Below are 26,199 nucleotides of genomic sequence, written 5' to 3'. Positions count from 1 at the left end.
GCAGTTGGGGAACCCGAGGGCAGCGAAGCCGGCCATGGTCTCATCGACGTCGCGCAGGCGGATGATTCTTGGCAGCAGGACGTCGTTGATGGCGTGGACGACCTGCAGAAGGGTGCAGAGAAACACAAGGGAACACATTACATACAGCCAGGGGTGAGTGTGCGCTCCCTTGGGTCCCCCCCCTTGATTCCCTCTGTACACACACACACACACACACACACACACAGGGCCCCCCTCGCCCCACGCCCCCCCCCACCAGTGGGCCGGTGCAAGGGAGGGACGGTCGAAACCCCTGAGCGACCCAGCCTGAAGTCTTGGGTGTCCCTGGGCCTGGAGTGGAGCACCCTCCCCCAATCTCACTCCCCCTGGGACTTACCTGGATGACGATAACACCAACGGTGGATCTTCCCACCCCGAACTGGTGTGCCACCGAGCGGTAGCTGTCCGGTGTGGCCAGCTTCCACAGCGCGATGGCAACCCTCTTGTTGACGGGGATGGGTGCCCGCAGCCGGGTGGCGGTTCTCTGCAGCGCGGGGGTCAGCCAGGTGCACAGCATCAAAAAGGTCCGCTTTCTCATTCGGAAATTCCGGACCCACTGGTAGTCGTCCCATCGTCCGAGGACCACACGGTCCCACCAGTCGGTGCTCGTTTCCAAAGTCCAAATGGGCCGGTCTATCGTTGGGTGCTGATGCCACGCGGTTGCCAGGACCTCCCTGGTGAGGAAGTCCAAGGCAATCTCTGCCTCCTGGTATGTGTACAGCAGGGCACCAGCCTGCAGCACGAGCTCCAGGCACCTGTACAGGTCTAACAGGGGCCCGAGCAGGTACATGGCCACCCACGGCTCCATAGCAGACAGTGCAGAGCAGAAAAAATAAAATGCCAGGAAAAGCTGGTGGGGGGCCAAAGGGTGGTGTCCCCAAAACTCACAGGGCAACCACCGACCCTGTGAAGGGTGCCAGTCTCTGGCAGAGGTCACAAGGCACGGGAGCACGAGACAAACGGCTGCCCGGCGAGACCCCTTTAACCACGCGTCTGGACGGAGCTCCGGCCCCGCCCCCGGAAAGGTCTGGTGGCCTTTGCCCTTTTCAAAATGGTTCCGGGCTTTTTGCTTTTCCGGAAAAGCGCGCCGCCAATGTAGACGCACTTTTCCGGAAAAGCGCATCGTTATCGCGGAAACTCCGTGGCCAATGTAGACGCTCCTTTTCCGGAAAAGCTGAAAACGGAATGTATTCCGTTTTAAGCATTTCCGGAAATTCATGCCAGTGTAGACGTAGCCCCTAATGTTTGCCAGCGGGCTTCCTCAGGTGTAGCATGTGGCTTGGGGTAGAAGGTAGGAAAGACTATAGGCTCATTGACGTGGAATGACGAATTAACCTTTGGCAGGAAAGCTGGATGACATCTCAGTGAGACTCCCTGCTGAGTGAATACTGTGTAGGGAGGATCGGCGGAGAGTGCCGCGAGCTCGGAGACTCGTCAAGCTGAGGCGATCGCAAGGAGAAAGGCAACTTTAATAGTGAGAGTCTGTAAATCACAAGTTGCAAGTGGTTCAAATGGTGGGCGGGTAAGAGTGTCCAGCACGAGGGTAAGGTCCCATGGTTGTGAGATAGGTCTATGCGGTGGGTAGAGATTGAAAATACCCTTGAGGAACTTCTTCGTAAATGGATGAGAGAAGACGGAAAAACCCTCTATTGGAGCGTGAAAAGCCGAAATTGCTGCCAAGTGTATTCTTAGGGAAGCAACTGCCAAGCCTTGCGAATGTAAATGAAGTACATAGTCTAGGATGCACTGAATATGTGCTTTGAGGGGATCGATGGTTTGTGATTGGCACCAAGCAAAGAAGCGACGCCACTTGTAGAGGTAAGATCGTTGAGTGCTGTGGCGTCTGCTTTGTACTAGTACGTCCCTGACTGCTTGGGAGCAGGTTAGCTCTAGGCCTTGGAGCCAGTTAGGAGCCAAGCTGTCAGGTGCAAACGGTTGATGTCCGGATGGAGAAGATTGCCGTTTTGCTGCGAGATCAAGTTGCTGAGCCGTGGAAGCCGTCGAGGTCTGGATACCGACATCTGCATGAGTTGCGTGAGCCAAGTCTGGCGAGGCCAGAAGGGGGCCACCAGGATTACTGTCGCTGAGTCGGATAGTATTTTCCCTATTACTCGGGGTATCAGTGGAATTGGGGGAAAAGCGTATAAGAGATGGTATGTTCCCCACCTGAGCAGGAAGGCATCCCCCATCGATTGGGTGCCTATGCCCGCTCTTGAGCAGTAAGCGCGACATTTCTTGTTGTCGCGAGTAGCAAAGAGGTCAATCTCTGGGTAGCCCCGTAGCTGGAACAGATTGCGGGCTACGGCGTGAAGGAGTTCCCATTCGTGTTGGGATTGGAAGGACCTGCTGAGTGCATCCGCAATTGTATTGGTTTTGCCGGGGAGATAGGAGGCTGTGAGTGTGACATTGTGACGAATCGCCCAGTTCCAAAGGCGCACTGATTCCGCACACAAGGTCCTGGACCTGGCTCCGCCCTGTCGATTGATGTAGTATACAGTGCATATGTTGTCCATAAGGACCTGTAGAGTGGTTCCCTGTATCTGGTGGACGAAGTGGCGACAAGCGTTGAAAACTGCCCTGAGTTCCAGGAAGTTTATGTGAAGTAGGGATTCTTGGTGGGACCATAATCCTTGGACCCGATAGTGTAGCATATGTGCCCCCCAGCCTACAAGGGACGCATCCGTGGTAAGTTGAATTGACGGGGATTGGATCCGGAAGGGAACACCCGCCAGAGTATTGGCCGGTTGGAGCCACCATGCGAGCGATTCCTTGACACGGGCAGGGACAGGTGTGAGACTGTTGATATTGGTAATGCCCGGTTTGTAGGCTGCGAGAAGCCAATGTTGCAGACATCGCATGCGGAGGCGAGCGTAGGTTATGACATACGTGGTGGAGGCCATGTGGCCTAACAGCTTCAGGCAGGTAAGGTATGAGACTGTCGGGGCCATAAGCAGGACGCTCGATAGGTCTCGGATGGCGTCGGCTCTGTCTGTAGGTAGATACGCTATAGCGGTGGTATAATCTAGTTTGGCCCCAATGAAAACGGTGGACTGGGCGGGGATCAGAGTAGATTTCGGAAGATTGATAATTAGTCCAAGAGTCTCGAAGATACCTTTTGTAGTGGTAACTGCGGTCTCGGCCTCTTGTCTCGAAGGGGCCGTGAGGAGGTAGTCGTCGAGATAGGGAAAGATGGTGATGCCGGCTCGATGGAGGTACGCAGCTACGACTGCCATGGTCTTTGAAAACACTCTTGAAGCTGCGGATAGGTCAAAGGGGAGCACCGTGTATTGGTAATGATCGTCTCCCACGGTAAAGCGTAGAAATCTCCTGTGAGCTGGGTGGATGGCAATATGGAAGTATGCGTCCTGTAAATCGAGGGACGCGAAACAATCCCCTATGTGTAGTGCTGGGATGATGGAACCCAGAGTAACCTTCTTGAATCTGTGTCTTTGCAGGTGGCGGTTGAGGCCGCGAAGATCTAGGATCGGTCTCCATCCCCCAGACTTCTTCTCGGTGAGGAAGTACCGGGAATAGAAACCTCTGCCTCGGAACTCGGGAGGAACTACTTCCACCGCACCTATGGTAAGTAGGTGCATGACCTCCTGACGTAACAGGGATTCGTGAGAGGGGTCCCTGAAAAGGGACAGGGATGGGGGGTTGGTGGGAGGTAAAGTGGAGAACGGAATGGTGAGCCCAGAGGTCACGATCTCCCTGACCCAACGGTCCGTGGTGATGGCGAACCAACGAAGACAATAAGGGTTCAGATGGCGGTGGAAGAGCTTGGTTACTCGTGGTGGGGATTCCAGTAGGGGGATGGTACGCAGACCCTCGACAAGTCCGTCAAACTTGCTGCCGAGGTTGTTGCTGGTTGTGATTTTTGTTAGGCTGCTGGCAGCGACGTTGGGGGCGCTGCCTTTGTCTATGTTGGTCGTAAGGCCTAAAGCATTGGTTGGAATAAAAAGAAGAAGAAGAAGGAGGAGGCCTTTGTCTATTATACGGCCAAGCTCTCCTGCGCCTGAAAGGCGGAGTGTACATCCCGAGGGTTCTTAACGTGGTTCGGGAGTCTTTTCCGGAGTGAAACACTTGATCCGTGTTTTGGGCAAACAGGGATGCTCGGTCGAATGGAAGGTCTTCCACCTTAGGCTGTAGATCTTTTGGCACAGAAGCCAGGTGGAGCCACGAGTCACGTCGCATGACGATCGATGTCGCCGTAGTGCGGGAAGCTGAGTTGGCAATATCCAGAGATATCTGGAGTGCATTACGGGCCACTGTGTAACCCTCCTGCACAATGGATTTCAGTACGTCCCTTTTGGAATGTGGAAGATGTTGTATCAACGGCACCAACTTCGAGTAGTTATCGAAGTCATGGTTGGCAAGATGGGCGGAGTAGTTTGCCATCCTTAATGTGGCTGTTGCCGACAAATATACCTTTCTGCCGAGCAAGTCCAGACGCTTGGCTTCTTTGTCCGCGGCGGAATTTCTCTCTTGTGCGGACCTTGCCTTTTGTTGGGCTGCGTCGACAACGATGGAATTTGGCACGGGGTAAAAAGAAAGTCTGTGTCTTTGGCATCAATAAAGTATTTCCTGTCCGTGCGTTTATTGGTAGGGGGCATAGATGCCGGGGTTTGCCAGATGTCATTAGCTACTTCCAGGATAGCGGCATAGAAAGGGAGAGCTAGTTTTGATTTGTTGGATTGCTGTAAGTTTCTAAGGAGGGCATGGTGCTTTGGTGGTGCCCCAGAAGTACGTAAGTTTTGTGAATGTGCTACCCGTTTGAAAAGTTCGTGAAATTGCTTGTAGTCATCCGCAAGAGGAGGTTCATCGTTAAACACCGCGTTGTCCGGGGAAGAGGAAGCGGCATCTCTCGGAGAGGCCACGGGCTGGTGCTCTGCCACCGGTGACTCAGTGATATCGTCATGCGGGGCAGAGGTTGTTGACGCATCCCCGATAGGTGTTGGTGGGCGTTGGTGGGCATTGAGCCGGCGGGATAGAGTCCTGGGTAGTCGGCCGTGGTGAATATAATTGTCTCCGGTCTGGGGACAAGGGTGAGCACCTTGTGACTGAACGTGAACGATCAGAATGAGGCGAGGTGTGCATACGATGGCAAGAACCACGGTGTGAATATTGCGGAGAGTAAGAAGCGACGCTCCTGTGGCGATAGTAATGGGAGCGAGGAGGAGATCGCGGGGATCGTGAGCGGTATGAGTAATGATACGGAGATCTCGAGTAGTATGTGCGGTGATAGCGAGGTGGTGTAATGGATCGCCTTGGGGATCTGTAATAGCGATGCGTAGGGGAATAATCGTAATGGTGATCCCGCCGTCTTTGAGGGGGTGAGAGCGATGGTCCAGGGGAGAAAGTCGCCCTATCGGAACCTGGAGAAGGTGTGCGAGGATGGTGGGTCTTCCTTTGCGCCTTAGTTGGCACCGCCGTGGATGGTGGAGCCTGGGGGACTGGGCTACCCGGAATGGAGGCAACTGAGGCAACGTCAGAGACTTCTCCCGGAAGGTGTGGTGACCGAGGTGCAGAAGATGAAGATGGTGGAGCCGTATCAATCCCAGAGACGTGGGGTTGTAGGGCCATAGGGGCCAGAGCCGAAACAACAGACGGAGCCGGCTCAGCCGCGCACAATGGTTGGTCGGTGCGGGCTGGTGCAGACGTGCCCTGTGTGTGTGGGGTAGCTGCATCACTAGGTCTTGAATGGGATGACCTAGGTGCCGAGTGTTTTCTCAGTGCCGTATCCGGTGCCTTAGGTGGTTGCGGCTTAGTCTTCGGTGCCTGCTTAGGCTTCGGTGCCGGGTCGACTCCCGGTGCCGGCTTAGCCTGGGAGCGTTCGTGAAGTAACGGTGCCGAGTGCCTCGGTGCCGAGGACCGCACCGTATCTGGCTGCGGTGCCGCTCGGAGACTCGGTGCCGCTGATGATGGTGCCGATTCCGGGCGACCTGGCGGGACCGATAGCACTGAGAGTGTGGGGCTCGGCGCTGATGTGCTGCGAGCTTTCGATAACTTGTCCGCTCCCTGTGTGGGAGGGTGGCCCGACGAGCCTTGTGCGTCTGCTGCACTTAGGCTCTTGGACGGAGCGGAGCCTCTTCCATCCTTGGACTTATGCGCGCCCGGAGCCTCTCGTTCTGCTGCTGACGGGGGCTGGAGAGCCTTATTGAAAAGCAGCATTTTCAGGCGCATTTCTCTGTCGTGCCTTGTGCGCGCAGTCAGCTTGGCACAGTGACCACATTTCTTGGCACAGTGACCACACTTCTCCTAGGCAGCGAATGCAACGGGAGTGGCCATCAGAGACAGGCATGGCCTCACCGCACGAAGCACATTTCTTAAATCCCGGAGAGCTGGGCATGTCTACTGCGGAGGTCTCCGGGGAAAGACCAACTTGAGGGGCTCGCTGGAGTGGCCCTCAGGGGTTATAATGGGAAAAGAATTTTTTTTTTTTAACTATTAACTACTAACTAACTAATCTAAGACAATAACTGACTAACACTATGTAGGAAGGGGCTAACTGGGAAAGAATACAGAAATAACAATGCGATTTCTCCTCAGGAGAGGAGCGTGTTCCAAATCCATGTGCGGCCGTGGACGGTTAGGAGGAACTGGCGAGTCGGACCGCGCGACGCAGAAAAGGCGCGAACGCCGCGGGACACTTTGCACATGCGCGGTCCTCTGGAGGGGGCTATTGCTAGCAAGAACTTTCCGGTTTGCGGCGCCGGGACGAGCCCGACACCTGTAGTGGAGCACCCACATAGAATCATAGAATAATAGGACTGGAAGGGACCTCGAGAGGTCATCGAGTCCAGCCCCCCGCCCTCAAGGCAGGATCGAGCTCCGTCTACACCATTCCTGACAGATGTCTTTCTAACCTGTTCTTAAATATCTCCAGAGAGGGAGATTCCACCACCTCTCTTGGCAATTTATTCCAATATTTGACCACCCTGACAGTTAGGAATTTTTTCCTAATGTCCAATCTAAACCTCCCCTGCTGCACTTTAAGCCCATTACTCCTTGTCCTGTCCTCAGAAACCAAGAGGAACAAATTTTCGCCTTCCTCCTTGTGACACCCTTTTAGATATTTGAAAACCGCTATCATGTCCCCCCTTAATCTTCTTTTTTCCACACTAAAAAAGCCCACGGGGACATCACTCGAAGAAGAAGGGGCTGTGCCCACGGAGGCTCGCGATCCCCTCTCCGGTTCTGAGAGTCTGGACAGTGCTACCAGCCCATCGGTTGTTTTTATGTTTATCCATTGGCCAGGGGAGGCTGCTGCCGAAGCACCATTTATGGGGGGCTAGAGGGAGCAGTAGCCCCCGCTCCCAAGTATGAACCCGTTGGATTTCATACTTGTCTGCTTAAAGAGATGTCCTGGGGGCCAGAGGCAGTTCTTACATGCAATAGAGTTTGAGCTGCTTGCAGCTTTGCCTTTGGGGCAGGGAACTTGTTATAAAAAAGGAAGGCAGGGCCATTAACAATAAGAAAAGGCTGGGCATTCAAGTAATTGAATGGCTGTTAGGTCATCAAGAAAACATTGCCACTTAAAAGATGGGGGGGGGAGAAGAGTAGGAAAAGAGTGTTGTGCTGCTGGGATTTGAATTTGGGTCATTGTTAAACTTACAAATGTTCTTGAAAGAGGGGTGAACAGGAACTAATCCAAAGCTGATTGCAAAGCGCTACAAAGGGATCTCACAAAATTGCGTGATGGGGCAGGAGGGGGGGGGGGTAAATTTGAATAGTCAAGAAGATTAACTGATATGCCTAGGCTTATCAGTTGTCTATTCAACTATTTGTTCACATCCCTAACCCAAGGGCTACATCTACACTGCAGGCTTCTTGTGCAAGAACTGTTTTGCACAAGAGAGCATTCATGCTGATAGGACGGTCTTGCGCAAAAACTTCAGCCCAGAACTACTTTGCAGAGGGCAAAAGGGCACCAGAACTTTCAAGGGGCGGGGGCTGGAGCTCCTTTGAGACACGTGCTTAAAGGGATCTCCCTGGACAGCTGTTTCTCTCCTGCTGCGTGCTTCAGGACCTTCTATAGGGACTGACAGCCATAGCAGTTCTAGTTGTGGTTTCCCTCAGCCTCTTTGGACACCACAGCTTCTGCCCTAGTGCCTTTTGCGTTTTCACTGCTGTGCCACGGAGCCTGGGGTGCCTCTGTGCCTGCTTTGGCCCCACATGGCCATTTTTTGGAGTACCTGCAGCTGTTGCTCCATGCTGCTGCGCTACTCCTACAGGAGCTCGAGACCGAGCTTGATCTGGACCCCTCTCCATGGATGCAGTGGTGTCCCTGTGGCATCCCCAGCTGACCATCAAGACATGTTATTAGAAACTGGACACCAGTACCAACTGGTAGGACCGGCTGGTCCTGGAGCAATGGGACGACCAACAGTGGCTCCGGAACTTCAGAATGCGAAAGCAGACATGCCTGGAGCTGTGTGCCTGGCTCGCCCCTGCGCTCCGGAGACATACCACCCGGCTGCGGCCCGACATCCTGGTCAACAAGAGGGTCACCATTGCCCTCTGGAAGCTGGCCACTCTGGACAGCTACTGCTCAGTGGGACACTCAGTGCCGTTGTGATGCAGGTAAGTCCTGCGGGGGTGCTGCATTCCCTGCCCCGAGGAAGGAAAAGGACTCCAGGGTGGGGAAAGCCCCGTCACCCAGGGGTTTGTGCCATCTCTCCCTCACACAGGCCTGCTGATATGGGGGAGAGGGAGAGACTGTGGGGCAAGGGGGTCCTGGTGTGTTTGGGGACAGAGGGCATCACAGGGGGGTCGGCACCCCCAAAGGGATCATGCACCTACTCTGCCTCATTTGGTACATTCCCTATGTTTCTGTGTGCTCTTCTGCAGGTTGTCCATGCCATGAATGACATCCTGTTCCAGGGAATCATCCGCCTTCAGGGTACTGACACAACAGTGGCTGGCTTTGCTGCTCTGGGGTTCCCCAACTGCGGGGGAGCCATGGATGCAACCCACATCCCCATCTGTGCCCCAGAACATCGAGTGCCCCATTTTTATTAACCAGAAGGGGTACTTCTCCGTCATGCTCCAGGCCCTCGTGGACCACCATGGCCGCTTCACAGACATTTGTGAGGTGCACATGACGCCTGCGTCCTTTGTAACTCCAGCCTGCATCGCAGGTGCAAAAAAGCCCAATAAACTATAAAAAACAATGTTTTTCCTTTAACCTAGTACATACAGAATTTGCAGTTGCGTGATATACAGGTTTTAATAAGCTTGTTTGCAATGACCTGCATCATTAATTAAAATTATGCAGTTTGTGAATGTGATCACCCTACATTCACGCAAATCAAAGCTTTATATCAATATGTACCTAGGAAAGGACAGACTTAGTTTTCTAACTCTGCAAGATCACCACATAGTCATTCTCAATGTACAACTGCACTATATAAAAATAGCCCCGAATACTTTCTAGGCCTTGGCTATGCATAATTTTGAGTGTTCATGTTTGTGGTGAAAGATACTTTTCTGCCACATGGTTTTTAAAGTCATTCAGGATATTGGAATGTTTCGAGTCTAGTCACTTAGTGCCAGGGGCAGCCCGTAAGTAGAGGCAGACTCGGTGGTTGCCTAGGGTGCCACCTTCAACGGGGTGGCTGGGGCGCCCGATGATGATGTCATGGGGCACCTGATAATTACATCATGCCATTGACAGCCGTGCAGGAGGGAGCGCTGATCGCGCATTCCGCCTGGGGCATCAGCTGCCACAGCCAGCCTCAGGCCACTCCTGCTTAATGCAATAGTACACAGATGGTAGGTGCATGGCAAAGGTACACAATAAATGCAATTTAGCACTAGATATCAGTATATCTGATATGGAAAATGTAATTTTATAAATATTTGACACTACTGTATCCTATACACACACCAGCTACGTCTAGACTGGCATGCTTTTCCGCAAATGCTTTTAACGGAAAAGTTTTCCGTTAAAAGCATTTGCGGAAAAGAGCGTCTAGATTGGCAGGGATGCTTTTCCACAAAAGCACTTTTTGCAGAAAAGCGTCCCTGCCAATCTAGACACGCTTTTGCACAAAAAAGCTTTTTTGCGCAAAACAAATCTGAGCTGTCTACACTGGCCCTTTTGCACAAAAAAAAGCTTTTGCGCAAAAGTACTTTTGCCCGAACGGGAGCAGCATAGTATTTCCGCAAGAAGCACTGATTTCTTACATGAGATCGTTAGTGTTCTTGCGGAAATTCATGCTGCCAGTGTAGACAGCTGGCAAGTTTTTCCGCAAAAGCAGTTGCTTTTGTGGAAAAACTTGCCAGTCTAGACACAGCCACACAGTTTAGTGAGCAGAAACAAGAGAAGTGTTTTTTCTCTTATTCATCCAGTTATTTCTCATATTGTATCTGTTATTAATAGCTTTCAAGGTCCTTTATTACCCTGTGAACCAAACCTTTAGGGCTACGCCTACACTGCAGACTTCTTGTGCAAGAATAGGTATTCTTGCACAAAAACTTGTGAAGCATCTACACTGCATATGCATCCTCGTGCAAGTAAATTTACAGTAAAGCATTTGAACAGAGGGCTTCCTGCACAAGAGTTATTCCTCTCCTAGTGAGGATTAACCCCTCTTGCGCAAGAAAGCAGTGTGGATGGGCAACAGGAGTTTCTTGCGAAAGTGAGAGTCCATGCGGCCATGGACACTCTTGTGCAAAAGCACATGGCATTGTGGATGCGCTCTTGCCTAGTAGTATTTGCCGAATCTGACAAAACAGCAAGATTTTAGAAGCTATCAGAAGCTAATCTTGAAGCACAAGCTTACAGAATATGTATTTTATGGTTAAAATCTGTATGCTTAGGCTATGAAGTTGTTTAGAATGCATCTATAAACTTTGATTTTAAAAACAAAAGTGGAAAAATTAGGTATTGAAACCTTAATATGAAGTGATTCAAGGTGATATTTTAGTACAGTTGAGCAAAGAATATCCACCTAATTTTTTCTTGTAATGTCACCTAATTGCAGAGTCAATGACAATGGTTAATAGTCAAGGTCAGAAATAGATGAAAATACAGTTCTAATGCAGGACTGTAATAATTTGGAATCCTCCACTGTAAGGAAATATGCAAAACTAACTAAGCTTCATAACATACCTGTGATTTATTACAGATTAAATTCTATGTAACTACTTTTGACCTGATAACTTTTTTTAGCAAGGTGAAATCTAATGGAAACACTACTCCAATAATGAATTTGACTACTTGAACTCATGTTCATCTGTACATGCACATAATACGTCTGTTCCTTTTAAAGTTTCTTATTTTGTAATTAAAACGTTTGTGTCCCAGCATTTGGGCGTAATGGTTTGGTCTAACCTGTCCATCAGTCTTAATTTGATCTTGTGTGTCTTATAACTGTTTTAAGGAAAGTCATGTTCTTGGCAATACCATACCAATTTGTTTTGTTTGCTTTAAGGCTCAGTTTCTTCCTTATCACAACAGTCCCATTTTATGTGATATGCTCCAACACTTCTCCTGTTATTGTCATCTGTTATCCTGCATAATGTCACTACAAGTGTTCAGATGTAGCCAGTCATGCACATTTAGGACACAGCTTTGCCTAGATGTTCCTCAATGTTTCAAAGTAAATCCTTTAGTTCTTCAGTCAGTTAAGTTTATAGTTCATTACAGTCGGACTAGGACAGTGGTATATTGGGAGGTCTGCCCTTCAGGCGATTTAGAGAATGGACTTTTAACATGACTTAATATGGAGTTCCACAGCTAGCATTTGTTATAGTACATGCATTTTTGTACTGGCAATACCTCAGCTGTTTGCATGGAAGTAAAAGCCATACAAATATGGTAAGAAAGGCAGTCCTCATATATTGAAGCTTTCCCCAAATTCAATGGTACAATGCATTTGTGCTGACAAGAGTTAAAAATTTTGCTTGCTTGAGGGGGGAAAAAACCTCAAGATACTTCAGGGAAATAGTGGAAGTCAAAGTAAATCAAAGGTAAGCCCCAAAACATGGTACTATCACCACTGATTTTGAATCAGCACGACGCATATACATTCTCACTTCAGAAGCTACTTTTCAATTCACTCACATTATTTATATAAGAACATAAGAACGGCCGTACTGGGTCAGACCAAAGGTCCATCTAGCCCAGTATCCTGTCTACCGACAGTGGCCAGCACCCGGTGCCCCATAGAGGGTGGACCGAAGACTGATCAAGTGATTTGTCTCCTGCCATCCTTCTCCAGCCTCTGACAAACAGAGGCCAAGGACACCATTTTATCCCCTGGCTAATAGCCTTTTATGGACCTGACCTAACCTCCATGAAATTATCTAGCTTCTCTTTAAACTCTATTATAGTCCTAGCCTTCACAGCCTCCTCTGGCAAGGAGTTCCACAGGTTGACAACACGCTGAGTGAAGAACTTTCTTTTATTAGTTTTAAACGTGCTCCCTATTAATTTCTTTATCGGTCCCTCTCCACACCACTCATGATTTTATAGACTTCTATCATATCCCCCCTCAGTCTCCTCTTTTCTAAACAGAAAAGTCCCAGTCTCTCTAACCTCTCCTCATATGGGACCCGTTCCAAACCCCTAATCATTTTAGTTGCCCTTTTCTGAACCCTTTCCAAAGCCAAAATATCTTTTTTGAGGTGACACCACCACATTTGTACACAGTAATCAAGATGTGGGCATACCAGAGTTTTATACAGGGGCAGTAAAATATTCTGGGTCCTATTTTCTATCCCTTTCCTAATAATTCCTAGCATCCTATTTGCCTTTTTGACTGCTGCTGCACACTGCGTGGAAGTTTTCAGAGAACTGTCCACAATAACTCCCAAGATCTCTTTCCTGATTTGTCGTAGCCAAATTAGCCCCCATCATACTGTACGTATAAGTTGGGGTTATTTCTCCCATTGTGCATTACCTTACACTTATCCATATTAAATTTCATTTGCCATTTTGTTGCCCAATCACTCAGTTTGGTGAGATCTTCTTGGAGTCCCTCACAGTCTGCTTCTGTCTTGACTATCCTAAACAGTTTTGTATCATCTGCAAATTTTACTACCTCACTGCTTACCTCTTTCTCCAGATCATTTATGAATAAAGTTGAAAAGGACTGGTTCCAGGACTGACCCTTGGGGGACACCACTAGTTACCCCGCTCCATTCTGAAAATTTAGCATTTATTCCTACCCTTTGTTTCCTGTCTTTTAACCAGTTCTCAATCCAAGAAAGGACCTTCCCTCTTATCCCATGGCCATATAATTTACACAAGAGCCTTTGGTGAGGGACCTTGTCAAAGGCTTTCTGAAAATCCAAGTATACTATATCTACTGGATTCCCCCTTGTCTGCATGTTTGTTAACCCCTTCAAAGAACTCTAACAGATTAGTAAGACAGGATTTCCCTTTACAGAAGCCATGTTGACTTTTGTCCAACAAATTATGTTCTTCTACATGCTTCACAATTTTATTCTTTACTAGTGTTTCGACTAATTTGCCCGGTACTGAAGTTAGACTTACCGGTCTAATTGCCAGGATCGCCTCTAGAGCCCTTTTTAAATATTGGTGTCACGTTGGCTACCTTCCAGTCATTAGGTACAGAAGCAGATTTAAAGGATAGGTTACAAACCACAGATAATAGCTCAGCAATTTCCCATTTGAGTTTTTAGAACCCTTGGATGAATGCCATTCCAGTCCCAGCGATTTGTTAACATTAAGTTTTTCTATTTGTTCCAAAACCTCCTCTGACACTTCAATCCGGGACAGTTCCTCAGATTCATCACCCACAAAGGACGGTGCAGATTCAGGAATCTCCCCAACGTCCTCAGCCGTGAAGACTGAAGCAAAGAAATCATTTAGTTTCTCCACAATGGCTTTATCGTCCTTGATTGCTCCTTTTATAGCTCGATCATCTAGGGGCCCACAGGTTTTTTAGCAGGCTTCCTGCTTCTAATGTACTTAAACATTATTTCTTTTTGAGTTTTTGACTAGCTGTTCCTCAAAATCTTTTTTCGCTTTTCTTATTACATTTTTACACTTGATTTGATAGTGTTTATGTTCTCTTCTATTTATCTCACTAGGATTGGACTTCCACTTCTTAAAAGATACCTTTTTGTCCCTCACTGCTTCTTTTACATGGTGGTTAAGCCACGGTGACTCTTTTTTAGGTCTCTTGCTATGTTTTTTAATTTGGGGTATACATTTAAGTTGGGCCTCTATTGTGGTGTCTTTAAAAAGTTTCCATGCAGCTTGCAGGGATTTGGCTCTAGCCTCTGTGCCTTTTAAGTCTCTGTGCCTTTTAATTTCTGTTTAACTAACCTCCTCATTTTTGCGTAATTCCCCTTTTTGAAATTAAATGCCAGGGTGCTGGACTGCTGAGGTGTTCTTCCCACCACAGGAATGATGAATGTTATTATATTATGGTCACTATTCCCAAGTGGTCCTGTAACGGTTATATCCTGGATCTGATCCTGCACTCCACTCAGGACTAAATTGAGAATTGCCTCTCCTCTTGTGGGTTCCTGCACCAGCTTCTCCAAGAAACAGTCATTTAAGCTATTGAGAAATTTTATCTCTGCTTCTCTTCCTGAGGTGACATGTATCCAGTCAATATGGGGGTAATTAAAATCCCCCATTATTATAGAGTTCTTTATTTTGGTAGCCTCTCTAATCTCCCTTAGCATTTCAATGTCAGTATCACTGTCCTGGTCAGGTGGTCAGTAATATATCCCTACTGCTAATTTCTTATTATTGGAGCATGGAATTACTCTCCATAGCGATTCTATTGAACATGTTGGATTTGTTGTTGAACAATCAACATGAAGCCATTTGAAAATCCCCCTCCCTCAATATTCTAGACTCAATTTTGTGGTTCAGTCACTTATGCAGCATCGATATCTAATACCATGCAAGTATTAATTTATGTTCTCTAACCACTGGTTTTACACTTTGAATGCAAAAGATATCAAAGTGTTCTTATGTACAGAAAAACAATTCTAGTAATAATTTGCATGAATTCTTAGTTGTAAAGAAAACAAATGCTAGGAATATATCATTTCAAACAACCCACTGTTTTAATTAAGATAGTGAATTTTGTGTATAGCTGGAGCTTTATAAAATATTTAATCCTTCACCCTTGGATTGTGATATTCCAACAGACATATCCATTGTTAGGATGCAAGTAAACAGTTTATGCCAAAGAATTTATTCAAATGAAGAGCTTATAAACTAGGAGGCAAAAGGGAGGAAAAACACTTTAATGAAAAAACAGACTTCATGTTATCAGTCTAACATTTTATTTATTGCATACAAAAGATTTCTTTTGACAATGGAATTTTATATGAAAGTAATTTGATGCATACTGTTGAGACTCTTAAGTCAAAGATGCTGCAGGAAACTTAAGGCAATGCATCTAAGCAAGTAAAGCACAGTAAGTGGTGGAAATTTCCAAAACCCATTCATTTTCCTTCCCCTAAATTATATCGGGTCACAACTTTCTGGAATAGGAGTAGGTTGCAGGTTTATTAGTTCCTGCATTAGCACATAGCAGGAACTGTGATTCCTGGCACATAACTGTTAAACAACACTTTACAATATGTTATGTATACATTTAAAAGCAAGACAGTAGCAGTTATAAAATAGGTCAATTCATGGGCCACTTAAATACCTCTAGTACCAGACACCAAAATCTGGTGCTTTTTTTTTTTTTTTTTTTTTTAAACATCTGTGCTTCTTCATTCCTGGAAGGCATGCCAAAGTTGACTCATTGTGCACCATGGGTCTCAGTTATTTCTGTGTCTCTAAGTACCTATGACGTAACTTTAAACAGGAGTATCCTCCCACTTTCAAGCATCACTTGGGGTGCACCCTTTAAAAGCTACCTCCTCTCCTTTTCTCTTCATATGCATTGGAGAATGGAAGAGAGTTCCTATTTGGTCTTTCCAGTTAATTTTATCCACTACAGCTTCAATTTCATACCCAGACACAGGTTGCTCTAGCCTCATTTTCTAAGAAGCTTCCATTTAAAACCATGACAGTTTGGTGCAGCCAAATCATGTTACCTTTCTCTCTCATCCCCTTCATTCCACTCCACTAAATCAAACACAAAAGTGGTTTAAGTCTCAAATTAAGTTTAAAGAATGCAAAAAGTAGGCTTTAAAATGTCCATTTTAAACTTCTTAAGCAACTATTAGGACAAAACTTATCCCTGCTTAATGCCTTAGTGCCAGAAGTGTTAAGTCTATTGCCAGCAATGGACATTGAATTGGAAAATGCTACTCCTGACATGAAAGGATTTAAAAAAAAGGGGAAGCTGCTTTTAACCAAACAGGCATCAAATTAGATAAGGTCACACTTATAAATGGAACACAATTTGTTTAGTGTAAACAAAACATTTTGATTTGTGTTTTACTGTAAATTGTTTTACACTTAACTGATTACGAATGACAAGACAAGGGAAACTGAAGGTATTTATTATTCAATCCACTTACAAAGCAGGTGGCTTAAAGCAAGCTTATTGACATGTTAATATATGATCCCATAGGAACATCTCTCCCAGGTTGTGACAGTACTACTGTCTTGATGTTCCTGAGCCTCTCAAACACATTTTAAATAAACTATACTATACTGTTTGTTGAAGTATTTTGATATGGAACTTGTCCCAAAGTGGATTCAAACTTCCTCCAAAGGAGAAATGTTAGTACATTAATTTAATTCTATATACTATATTATGCAGCAAATCTTAACTATAGAAAATATTTTCAATCAGTGATGGACTGTTGGTAATTTATAAAGCGGGAATCTATGATCAAGGTAAATCACATAATTTGTGTCAGTTTCTACAGAGATTTACAGATTTTCAAGTTACCAGTGACAAAACAAGTGACAGGTGGATTTAGCTGACTATTGATTTTACAACTAAAAAAATCCTATGAGAGATCTGGGATCTTTAGAACATCTAAGAATGCATGGATCCTGCCATAAGAATTCCAATTCTAGGCCCTGATCAAAAGGCTTTACATAACCAATGTGCACAGGTAATTTGATGTACTTAGCAGAAGACTGAACAAAATTCTACATATTTTTGTTTCCCTAAAAATGCATTCAATCTGCAAGTATCTACAATCCAGCTAACTGAAATCAATATTTAGTGTTCATTAAAGCTGTTTCACAGCAACAAATATTAAGTTAGGGATTAAAATTTCTAGACATTGTAAGAAAATGATAAATACAATCTGAACAGCAGTCTAAATGTTAATATTGACATTCAAATATATCTGTATTGTGCTGAGAGTTGAAAAACAAAAATTTGATCAGACAAAACTCTGGTGATGAGTACACCAGCTGTATCAGTCAGACTGAATATACTGTTCCCAGTATTAATGATGGTATTTGATTCAAAACTGATATTGTAAATATACAGCAGCCTTTTTTCCTAATTAAGGAATGTCTTAATATACAATATTATTCTTTTCTAGATGATCTTTGTACATTAAACTAAAATACATGATTGATTAAATTAAGAAATCCAAGGTTAGTAATAAGTGAAATTATATTCTCAAAGCCTGATACTATGTTTGGGAGGGAAGGGAACAACACACAATTCTACTTACTAAAGCAGCTAATCTTGCCTGCAAGTTTGGGGTCACAAAGCCCATAATATGTGCAAACAAATGCAATACAAAGAACCATGCAAAATACAGTAAAACGAATTAAAAGAAAAAAATGTAAAACCTAAAAAAGCTTTATAAATACATTGAAACTCAACTGTCTACATAAACTGTAGGTCTAGCATTAGTTGTACCATATAGCAGAGACAGCACTCTAGGATCAATGCTTCCATATCTGCGCAGGTAAGTCATGCCATCTTTGGTAGACTGCAGTACCAGGAAGGATGGAAGGGAGTGAAAAGGAGAATAAAAGTTCTGGAAAATGGTGTCAACTTTCACTTGGCAGCTGAGCTTCAATGTCCACTCTGCAGATGGGGCACTTCTTGTTAGTGATCAACCACTGATCTACACACACTTGGTGGAAAAGGTGCATACATGGAAGACGCCTGTTACCAGAAAAGAAAGTTAATTTTTAACAGACTAACAACACTGTAAATATTTTCTTGCTGCACAAATCTCATTTTATATATAAAAATTAGCACCAGCCAAAATAAAAGAACAAAGGGATATACCTGATTAAATCAAGTGTCAATGAAATAAAAAATGATAGAACGTGTTTATGCAGCATATTATGGGAGAGACTATGCTGTTACAGCGATATGCATACTGTAGAACTGGGCTGCGTAGAATTAACCTGTGAAATCCATTGTCCAGGATAGTGAGGCAAACAGCACAGAAAGATTCTAAAAAGGATACTAATAGAACCTGCAATTATTATTTCTATTTTTTTATTAGTTTGTCAGTCCTGGCTCAAGATATGAGCTGACTAACAATTAACCTACCATTTGCCTCTCCACCCCTCATAAGGTGCTGTTTAATCAGCTCACTGTATTAAGAGGACTTTCACTGTCTAGAGCAGGGATGGAGAAACTTTTTTGGGTCAGAGGCTACTGACCCACAGAAAAATCAATCAGGCCCTGGCTAGAAGATTTTGTGAGTTCTAGCCCCACGGGGGGAGCAGTGAGGGGTGGGAGCTGGAGTGCCAGCACAGGCTCCCCAATGCTGAGGGGAAGGCCTGAGCCTCAGGGCAAGATCCAGGCAAGCCTTAGGTTACCTACCTCTGGTCTAGAGGACTAACAGCACTGGCTATTGGTGGAGAGAGGATATAAGATCTGACATGCCAATGGCACCTAAACACTTTCCATATTATAATTTTTATTTGTTGTTCCAAAAGTCAATATTATCCAAAGGTATTCTAACACTAGATTTTATTATTAGGTATTTATTTACCTGACATCTTCACCTTCCTCTAAAATAGACAAACAAATGGTACACTTTTCCTCTGTGTCTTCCTCTGTTCCTTCTTCCCCATCTTGTTTGCAGTGCAGTTTCCTCTGTGAGAACCAATCAGTTGTTACCTTATTAGTAGAGATGACATTATTGACAAACTGTGTAAAATCTGTTTTTATACATATTCAGCATTTCATTTCTAGGAAAACATCTGACAAATTAAATTTTACTTAAAAAAATGTAAATCTTCAACTTGCTTTCTTCTACCAACTAGATATCAAAGATTAAAATATAAAAGTGAGTAGAGATTAGGGTTGCCAGGTGTCTGGTATTGAACTGGACAGTCCGGTATTTTCACCTCCTGTCTGGTAAAAAAAATGCAGAAAATACCGGCCACCTAAAATGTCTGGTATTTTCTGATATTTTCCTGTTTAGGAGGCAAAAATCCCGGGTGCTTACCGGGTTCTGCAGGGGAGCTGTCCGGCCCAGTGCAGGGAGGCAAGATGGCGGGCGGCCATCAGCAGCCTGTTAGGGCCAAAAAGCTTCAAAAGCATTTCTTTATTTATTTGCTTAACAACTCTCAGGGGTTTGGGGTCCTTTTTTCCTTTCGCTCAACAACTTTGGTCTCTCCTCACCCCCTTCCCCCCCCCCCCCCCCCCAACAGAATTTTTTCCTCGGTGGGTTTTTTTTTTGGGGGGGGGGGGGGAGAAAGAGGGGTGTTCGGTATTTTTTGTTAAACCATCTGGCAACCCCAGTAGAGACACAAGAGCATCAAGGATTAATAAGGACTGAAAGATACTTGGGTCTGTGAAGTTAAGATACTTTTATCTCTGGGGCTACATGTAGACTACAAAGATAAGCTAGAAAAAATTCACAAACTGTGAACTGCAATTTACAAATCTTTTTCCACTTTTCAGTCGAAAGAAGCTCTTCCAAAATGTGGCGCATCTACACGGCCAAACAAAAGATCTCTTCCCCCTTTGCCTCAAACACTTGTCTGGATGTAAAAAGGACAAAATGTTCCCTACTAAGCTGCTTAAGACTTCAGCCTTTTCCCCTTACAACCAAAGTTACTTTGTCAGTACAAAAGTCAGCAGCAGACTGTAAAATTTAGAAGCAGAGTAAAATTAATTGAAAATAAAAACCAAAGGAATATTGTACTGCTAGAAGTGGACAGGAGATGTGGCGGGAGGAAAGAACTGGGAGGAGGGCAGTCTACATAGTTCTGGGGTCCCGGTCGAATACTTCGAATCTAATGTCACACAGGACTGATTTAATTGAAATACAATACACTGGAAGTTTTAAAGAGTACGAATTTGACTACAAATCCATCTAGTTTGCCTTCAGAATTTTAGCTCATATAGCCAAAGGGTTGCAATTGGACTAAAAGGTGTACGTGAAAGATACGTTTTTTTTCTTGAAATTTGTGTTATGTTCCACATAACATAGCAGTGCACTCTTTCTTAATTTCTTACATTTTTAATACCTATAGTGATGAATGGAATATTCCTTGCTCTATATGCAAATAAAGGACAACTTTTGTTCATATGGATGATCATATTTATGAGTTGCCTTTTCATTACCTGGATTAATATTTTTTTCTTTAAAAAAAGCAAGCACCCCCCATATATTCAGGTTTTTTTTATTCTGAGGAATATGGCATGAATATTAAAAGAAAAATTAATTTAACAATTTAATTAAATTATACTTGCTATTCATTCAGATGCTAACCAAAATCTGGAGTGGAGAAAAGTCCATAACAAAGGTACAACATCTGGCTGTCATTTTCACAATAGCAGCAATTTGGAGATAATTTTTCTTACAAGCCTTTAGATTAGAAATATATAGAAGACAAGTACTTTTGAAATTGAACAGCTGTGAATGTGAACCAGTAACACTACTAGTGGTAATATTTAATATATCTGCAAATGTAAATATACAAATATAGAGAAATCCTCACCTTTTTGTATTTGTGTGGATACGTGCACCTTTCAATAGTTCCCTGGGAGGCTCCACGATTAACATTGCCTAATCGCTCTTCCAAGTGGATCAGCTCCTGAAGTCAAGTGACAACCATGGTAAGAACTGTGACATATCAGTAGCTATATGGTTGTTAGTGTTATTCTATCCGCAGAATGACACACTAGACAACACCCTTGTTTTCCCATTTATTCATTCTCAGACAATTTACCTGAGAATGGCAGCGTTACAATTAAATCTATGATGTGCAGGAGAAGTTGGGGTTTTCTGGAAAAAGATAGACAACACTTTTTGATGCTCTAAGAGATAGGAAAATATTGTTTTACGCTTACAAGAACTGGGAACTGTTTTTATAATCTGGAAATGACTGATTAATATGTTCATGAATTCTCATGTCTCTAGGGAGGAGAATGTAATTAAAGTGGTATGCAAATATATTTGCTTTCTAACAGTTATTGAGGCTTGAAATTTATCAGAACCATAAGCTCTCAATGAAGGGTTTTCCCCCCCAGTGGACTAGTTCATTAACTCTCTGCATCTGATAACATATTTACAGTTTCCATTCCTGTACTACATGATAAATTGAAGACAGCACTGTCAACGTTGCCAAGTTTCACTCTCATGAGGTGGATCTCAGTTGTTTAGAGGCACCAGTTCCTTTCACCACTGTCTTGGAAAGTATGACATCTTATTTATTGTAACGGCTAGATGCAGTGTCGGCCACCTACTGCTAACTTGTCCAGGAAAAGGGCATCTTTTATTGACTAACTTTTTTCAGATACAATTCACTTACTTTTAGTATCCATTCTGCTCCTAGACTGTGATAACATCCAAAAGTCATTCATTCTAAAAATTAAGGGCGTTTTCTATACATTTATTTCTTTTACATCCATATGCAGGGCTAATCCTGCAGCACACCCTCCCCTCAACACACAGATCTATGTTTATTCTATTACAAACCTCAAAATTGCCCCTGAAAGGGCCTCTGAATGACGTTCCATCCAATCCCGATGAAATGTAACGGATGTGAGGGTAGCCCGCCATGTCTGGAACCTATTCAAATAGCAGACGTAAGTTAAACCTATTCAGAACAGTTTCAGTATTTTACTGTTCATGTTGCAAAATACAAGATCCTTTTGCTTTTATTGACGTCACTCTGTCTCATCATTTATGCTGCTCAACTTGAACTAGCACATACAATTCCAACTAATAAGTACTAACACACCACACTGAGTTTCCTTATTTTAGCGCTTTCTAATATAACCAAAAGCAAGAACCCTTCCGGGAGGCGAGATGCTCTTCTATTACGGTTCTCCACTTTCTGTATAATGTTTCAAATATTTTAAAACTCAACCCTTCTCTCACACAATCTCAACTTGAGCTGTATAAACACAAACATTTTCAAATTTTGGTAAACCTAAAGCCTCAAGCTGATGTATGAAACCACTATCAAACCTGCTCAAACATTAAACTTTTGATATTACATGATAATCAAGATACACACTCAGTCCATAACAATGGTCAACATTCTTATCTCATCCAAGCAACCTAACCAAGATTCCCTCTAAGCTGCGTAGTAGCACAGCCCCTCAGCTGCTTAATGAACCTTGTCCAGCCAGGGCTTCAGGGCTCCACTCCCTGCTGAGGCCATTAGGAAGGGTGCTGGAAGAGACTCCATGCTCTGTCCTCAGCCAGGAACTGCTCCTGTAGCTGAGGGAGAAGTGCCCCTCCCTCAAGTAGGCAGCTCCATGTGTTGAGCCCTGAGGCCCTAGCTGGGTGAGGCTCAGTAAGCAGCTGTGGGGCCGTGCTGCTACACAGCTTAGCAGGAAGCTTAAACCTAATAAGTTTTTGCATACCTAAAATTGACAGACAAATCCAATATAACACACCCAAAGTTTAGGTAACCCTTTAAAATGCAACTCTAACAACCTAAATTGTGAACTCTTTGGAGCAGAAATTTTAACAACATTAATACAGCACCTAGCACAATGGGGACTAATCCAATTGGTCTCCTTAAATACTACTGTACTGTGGCTAAGTAACTGTCCTGACCTTATTGTGAAAGCACATCCCTAACCCTCCATATAAAATCTTCTCTTGTTATGGCTTATTACTAATTAATTAATTAATCAATAAAATAAAATACAAATCTTTCATTTTGCTTTAAAAAGTGCGTTAAACCCCCAAATGCGCAATATCCACCTACAGATCTTGAGGAGTAAGAACAGAAATTACAGAAGGAAAGCAGTATTTCCAAAAGCCAGCTAGCACCTTCCAGACTGCTGTAAGGAATGGCTCTGAATGCTACGTCCCAGGATGCCTTCAGCATATCAAAGCACAACACGATATCAAGGGGAATTTAAACTTCCACTTCTGTGCTGAACACTTCCATTTCCTGACTTGAGAGATGTATATTCAAGCAAGGTTTAACTAATATTTCACTATCAATTCTGTTCAAACTTGTAAACTATGTAACCAACTAAGTGGAACAAAGCAGCTTCTTCACCTTTAAGATAGTTTTGGCATGGATAATATGCCATGACAAATCAGTAAACTGCCTCTTTCTATCCACAATGATTCAAAATATTTTGTTCTATGAACTGCATAAAGAAAAACTTTATGGTTAGGTAGGGCTCTACTAAATTCAAGACTATGAATAACATATCATGGACCGTGAAATCTGGTCTCCCCCTGTGAAATTTGATCTTTTGTGTACTTTTACCCTGTACTATACCAATTTCACAAGGGAGACCAGAGTTTTCTCATGTAAGTCCTGAGCCTCAAGGGAATTGCAGAGGGCTTGCAAGGTTATTTCAGGGGGAAATCACACTCTTACTTCTGTGCTATCTTCAGAAATGGGAATCTGGAGAGAGGCAGCTGTTGGCCTGCCACCCAGCTTTGAAAGCAGTGCCCTGTCAGAACTGTGCAGAATTAAGGGCGACAATGCCATGCCATGCCACCCTTACTTATGTGCTGCTGCCATTAGAGATTGTTGGCTGGAGAGTGATGGTTGCTAACCTGAGGGCCCAGTTCTACATTCATAGCTGGGCTCAAATTCAGCAGACTCCACACTCCAGCTGCCCAACTCTGAAAGCAGAGTTGCCACCAGCAGCAATGCAGAAGTAAGGATTGTGGTACCGCAACAGCCATTCAATAACCTTTTGATCCCCACAACTCCTTTTTGGGTGAGGAACCCGACAATTACAACACCATGACATTTCAGATTTAAATGGCTGAAATAATGAACTACACTATTTTTAAAATCCTATGACTGTGAAACTGACCAAAATGGGCCATGAATTAGGTAGGGTCCTATGGATAGGACTGCCAATGTAGATATCCTTCCGATATTTAATTTAATATTACTTTGGCAGTAGCACCAATGATTTTATTTGTGCCAGTTCGCTGTAAGAAATTTTGTTCAAATATTTTACAGTGTGCTTATCAAGTAATGAGATAGTTGTTGCCAATGCAAAACACACATTCATTCACACTCTTAAAATGGTACACTGTATTATTTACTATAAACAATGAAAATATGACAAGAATCCCAGGACCAGGTTTCCAGGAAAGCGCTGCATAGGAGGAGATTTCTCTGTAAATATGAAACTGAACAGGAATCTCCAACTAGCAGATATTTGACATAAGAACATAAGAACGGTGGTACTGGGTCAGACCAAAGGTCCATCTAGCCCAGTAGCCTGTCTGCCAACAGTGGCCAGCGCCAGGTGCCCCGGAGGGGGTGGACCGAAGACACTGATCAAGCAATTTGTCTCGTGCCATCCATCTCCAGCCTCTGACAAAGAGAAGCCAGGGACACCATTCCTACGTCTTGGCTAATAGCCTTTTATGGACCTAACCTCCATGAATTTATCTAGCTTTGTATTTGAAAACAAATACAAAGATAAACACATGCATATCCCCATCTGCAGTTCTTAATATAACCCAAGAGTAGGAGGTCTGACTAGTGTAGATCAGTTCAAACGTACACAGCCCCATTGTTATACAACATTTGTGATGGATTGTTCACAAAGATTACCTACCAGTAAATATAACTTGGTATGATTGTCAGTATAAAGCTACATTAGTTCAATGTGCATACATCTACCTGCAGACCTGATCCATTTCTCCTGCTCACAAGAAGAGAGCCATGCATACATTCCCCTCACAGATCTGACAGTTTGAACATGACAATATAAATAGTTTGGCTGTTACTTAAGGGGGAAGTTGGGTGCTAGGAATGTCTGTGGGGAATTATCTGGAAAGACAACAGATACTGGTTATCTGTAGGGATGTGAAGGTTTAACCTGTTAACCAATAGGCCTCACCCTTACTGAGCAGGGTAACCAACTGAGGCTGGAGCAGCTCTCTTCCTGCTGAGGGGAGGGGGCTGTTCCAGCCCCACAGGGGGGGTTCCGCTGCAGATGCAGGCTGCGCGCCAGCCCTGCCAGTGCAGCCCCTTCCTGTGGCAGAGGGGCTGCTCCAGACCTTGACACAGGTGGGGGCACTGCTCCAGTTGGGCTGGAATCCCTCCTCCTCTGTTTCTCTTCCCCCCCTTTAATGAGTTAACCGGTTAAACAAATATGTTTAACTGGTTAGCCAATGAAATGGGATTTTATATCCCTAGTGATCCACTGAAACTGCATTATTCCGCTTCATCTTACAGGAAAAGCCCTGCAAATCTGCAGATATCCATTATATATCCACCAGTATCTGCATCTGCATGCTAATTTTGTATCCGCACAGACTTTTACCCCTTCACAGTAGAGAAGGGGTAAAAGGGGATGGGAGTTGAGGAAATGTTGTTCTAGGTCAGCCATAAAGTATGCTAATATCTAGAAACCTAGAATACCTAGAAACCATCTACTTCAAGACAGACCCAAGAAAACCATCTACTTCAAGAAAGACCCAAGAAAACCAACAATAGAACACCACTTGTCATCACCTACAACTCCCAACTTAAACCTGTCCAACACATTATCAATAAACTACAGCCTATACTGGAACAGGATACCAAACTCCGAGAGGCTCTGGGAGACAGACCCATAGTCTCCTATAGACAACCACCTAACCTCAAGATGATTCTTATCAACAACCACAGGACATACCACACTAATACCAACCCTGGTACCTTCCCTTGCAACAAACCCCGTTGCCAACTTTGTCCACATATTCACTCTGCTGACACCATTATTGGACCTAACCAAGTGAGTTATAAGATCAAGAACACATATTCCTGTGCATCCAGAAATATAATGTATGCTATCATGTGCCGAAAGTGTCCGTCCGCTATGTACA

The 26,199-nt window shown here is 44.4% G+C and overlaps 1 protein-coding gene across 10 annotated transcripts in view; it reads right to left on the bottom strand.

Annotated features, from left to right (window-relative positions):
- Positions 1 to 15,301: 15,301 nt before the first annotated feature.
- RNF111 (ring finger protein 111) overlaps positions 15,302 to 26,199 on the bottom strand; it is an 82,756-nt gene continuing 71,858 nt past the window's right edge. For 4 of the 10 annotated variants that reach the window (XM_025189955.2, XM_075897333.1, XM_075897332.1 and 1 more), the window contains 5 exons: positions 21,862 to 21,954; positions 20,882 to 20,977; positions 20,653 to 20,748; positions 18,922 to 19,049; positions 15,302 to 18,077 (listed from right to left, as the gene is read on the bottom strand). In XM_025189955.2, coding sequence (XP_025045740.1) covers positions 17,960 to 18,077; positions 18,922 to 19,049; positions 20,653 to 20,748; positions 20,882 to 20,977; positions 21,862 to 21,954 — 531 coding nt within the window. In that variant the 3' untranslated portion in view covers positions 15,302 to 17,959. Of the gene's footprint in view, positions 18,078 to 18,921; positions 19,050 to 20,652; positions 20,749 to 20,881; positions 20,978 to 21,861; positions 21,955 to 26,199 lie in introns of those variants that run through there. The other 6 variants (XM_025189969.2, XM_006112449.4, XM_006112451.4 and 3 more) reach the window with 6 other exon arrangements.

The sequence above is a fragment of the Pelodiscus sinensis genome, chromosome 14, assembly GCF_049634645.1.
Source record: "Pelodiscus sinensis isolate JC-2024 chromosome 14, ASM4963464v1, whole genome shotgun sequence".
In the NCBI taxonomy this organism is placed as follows: Eukaryota; Metazoa; Chordata; order Testudines; family Trionychidae; genus Pelodiscus; species Pelodiscus sinensis.
Note: the sequence above shows the minus strand (reverse complement) of the source record. Positions and strands in the feature narration are given on the sequence as shown.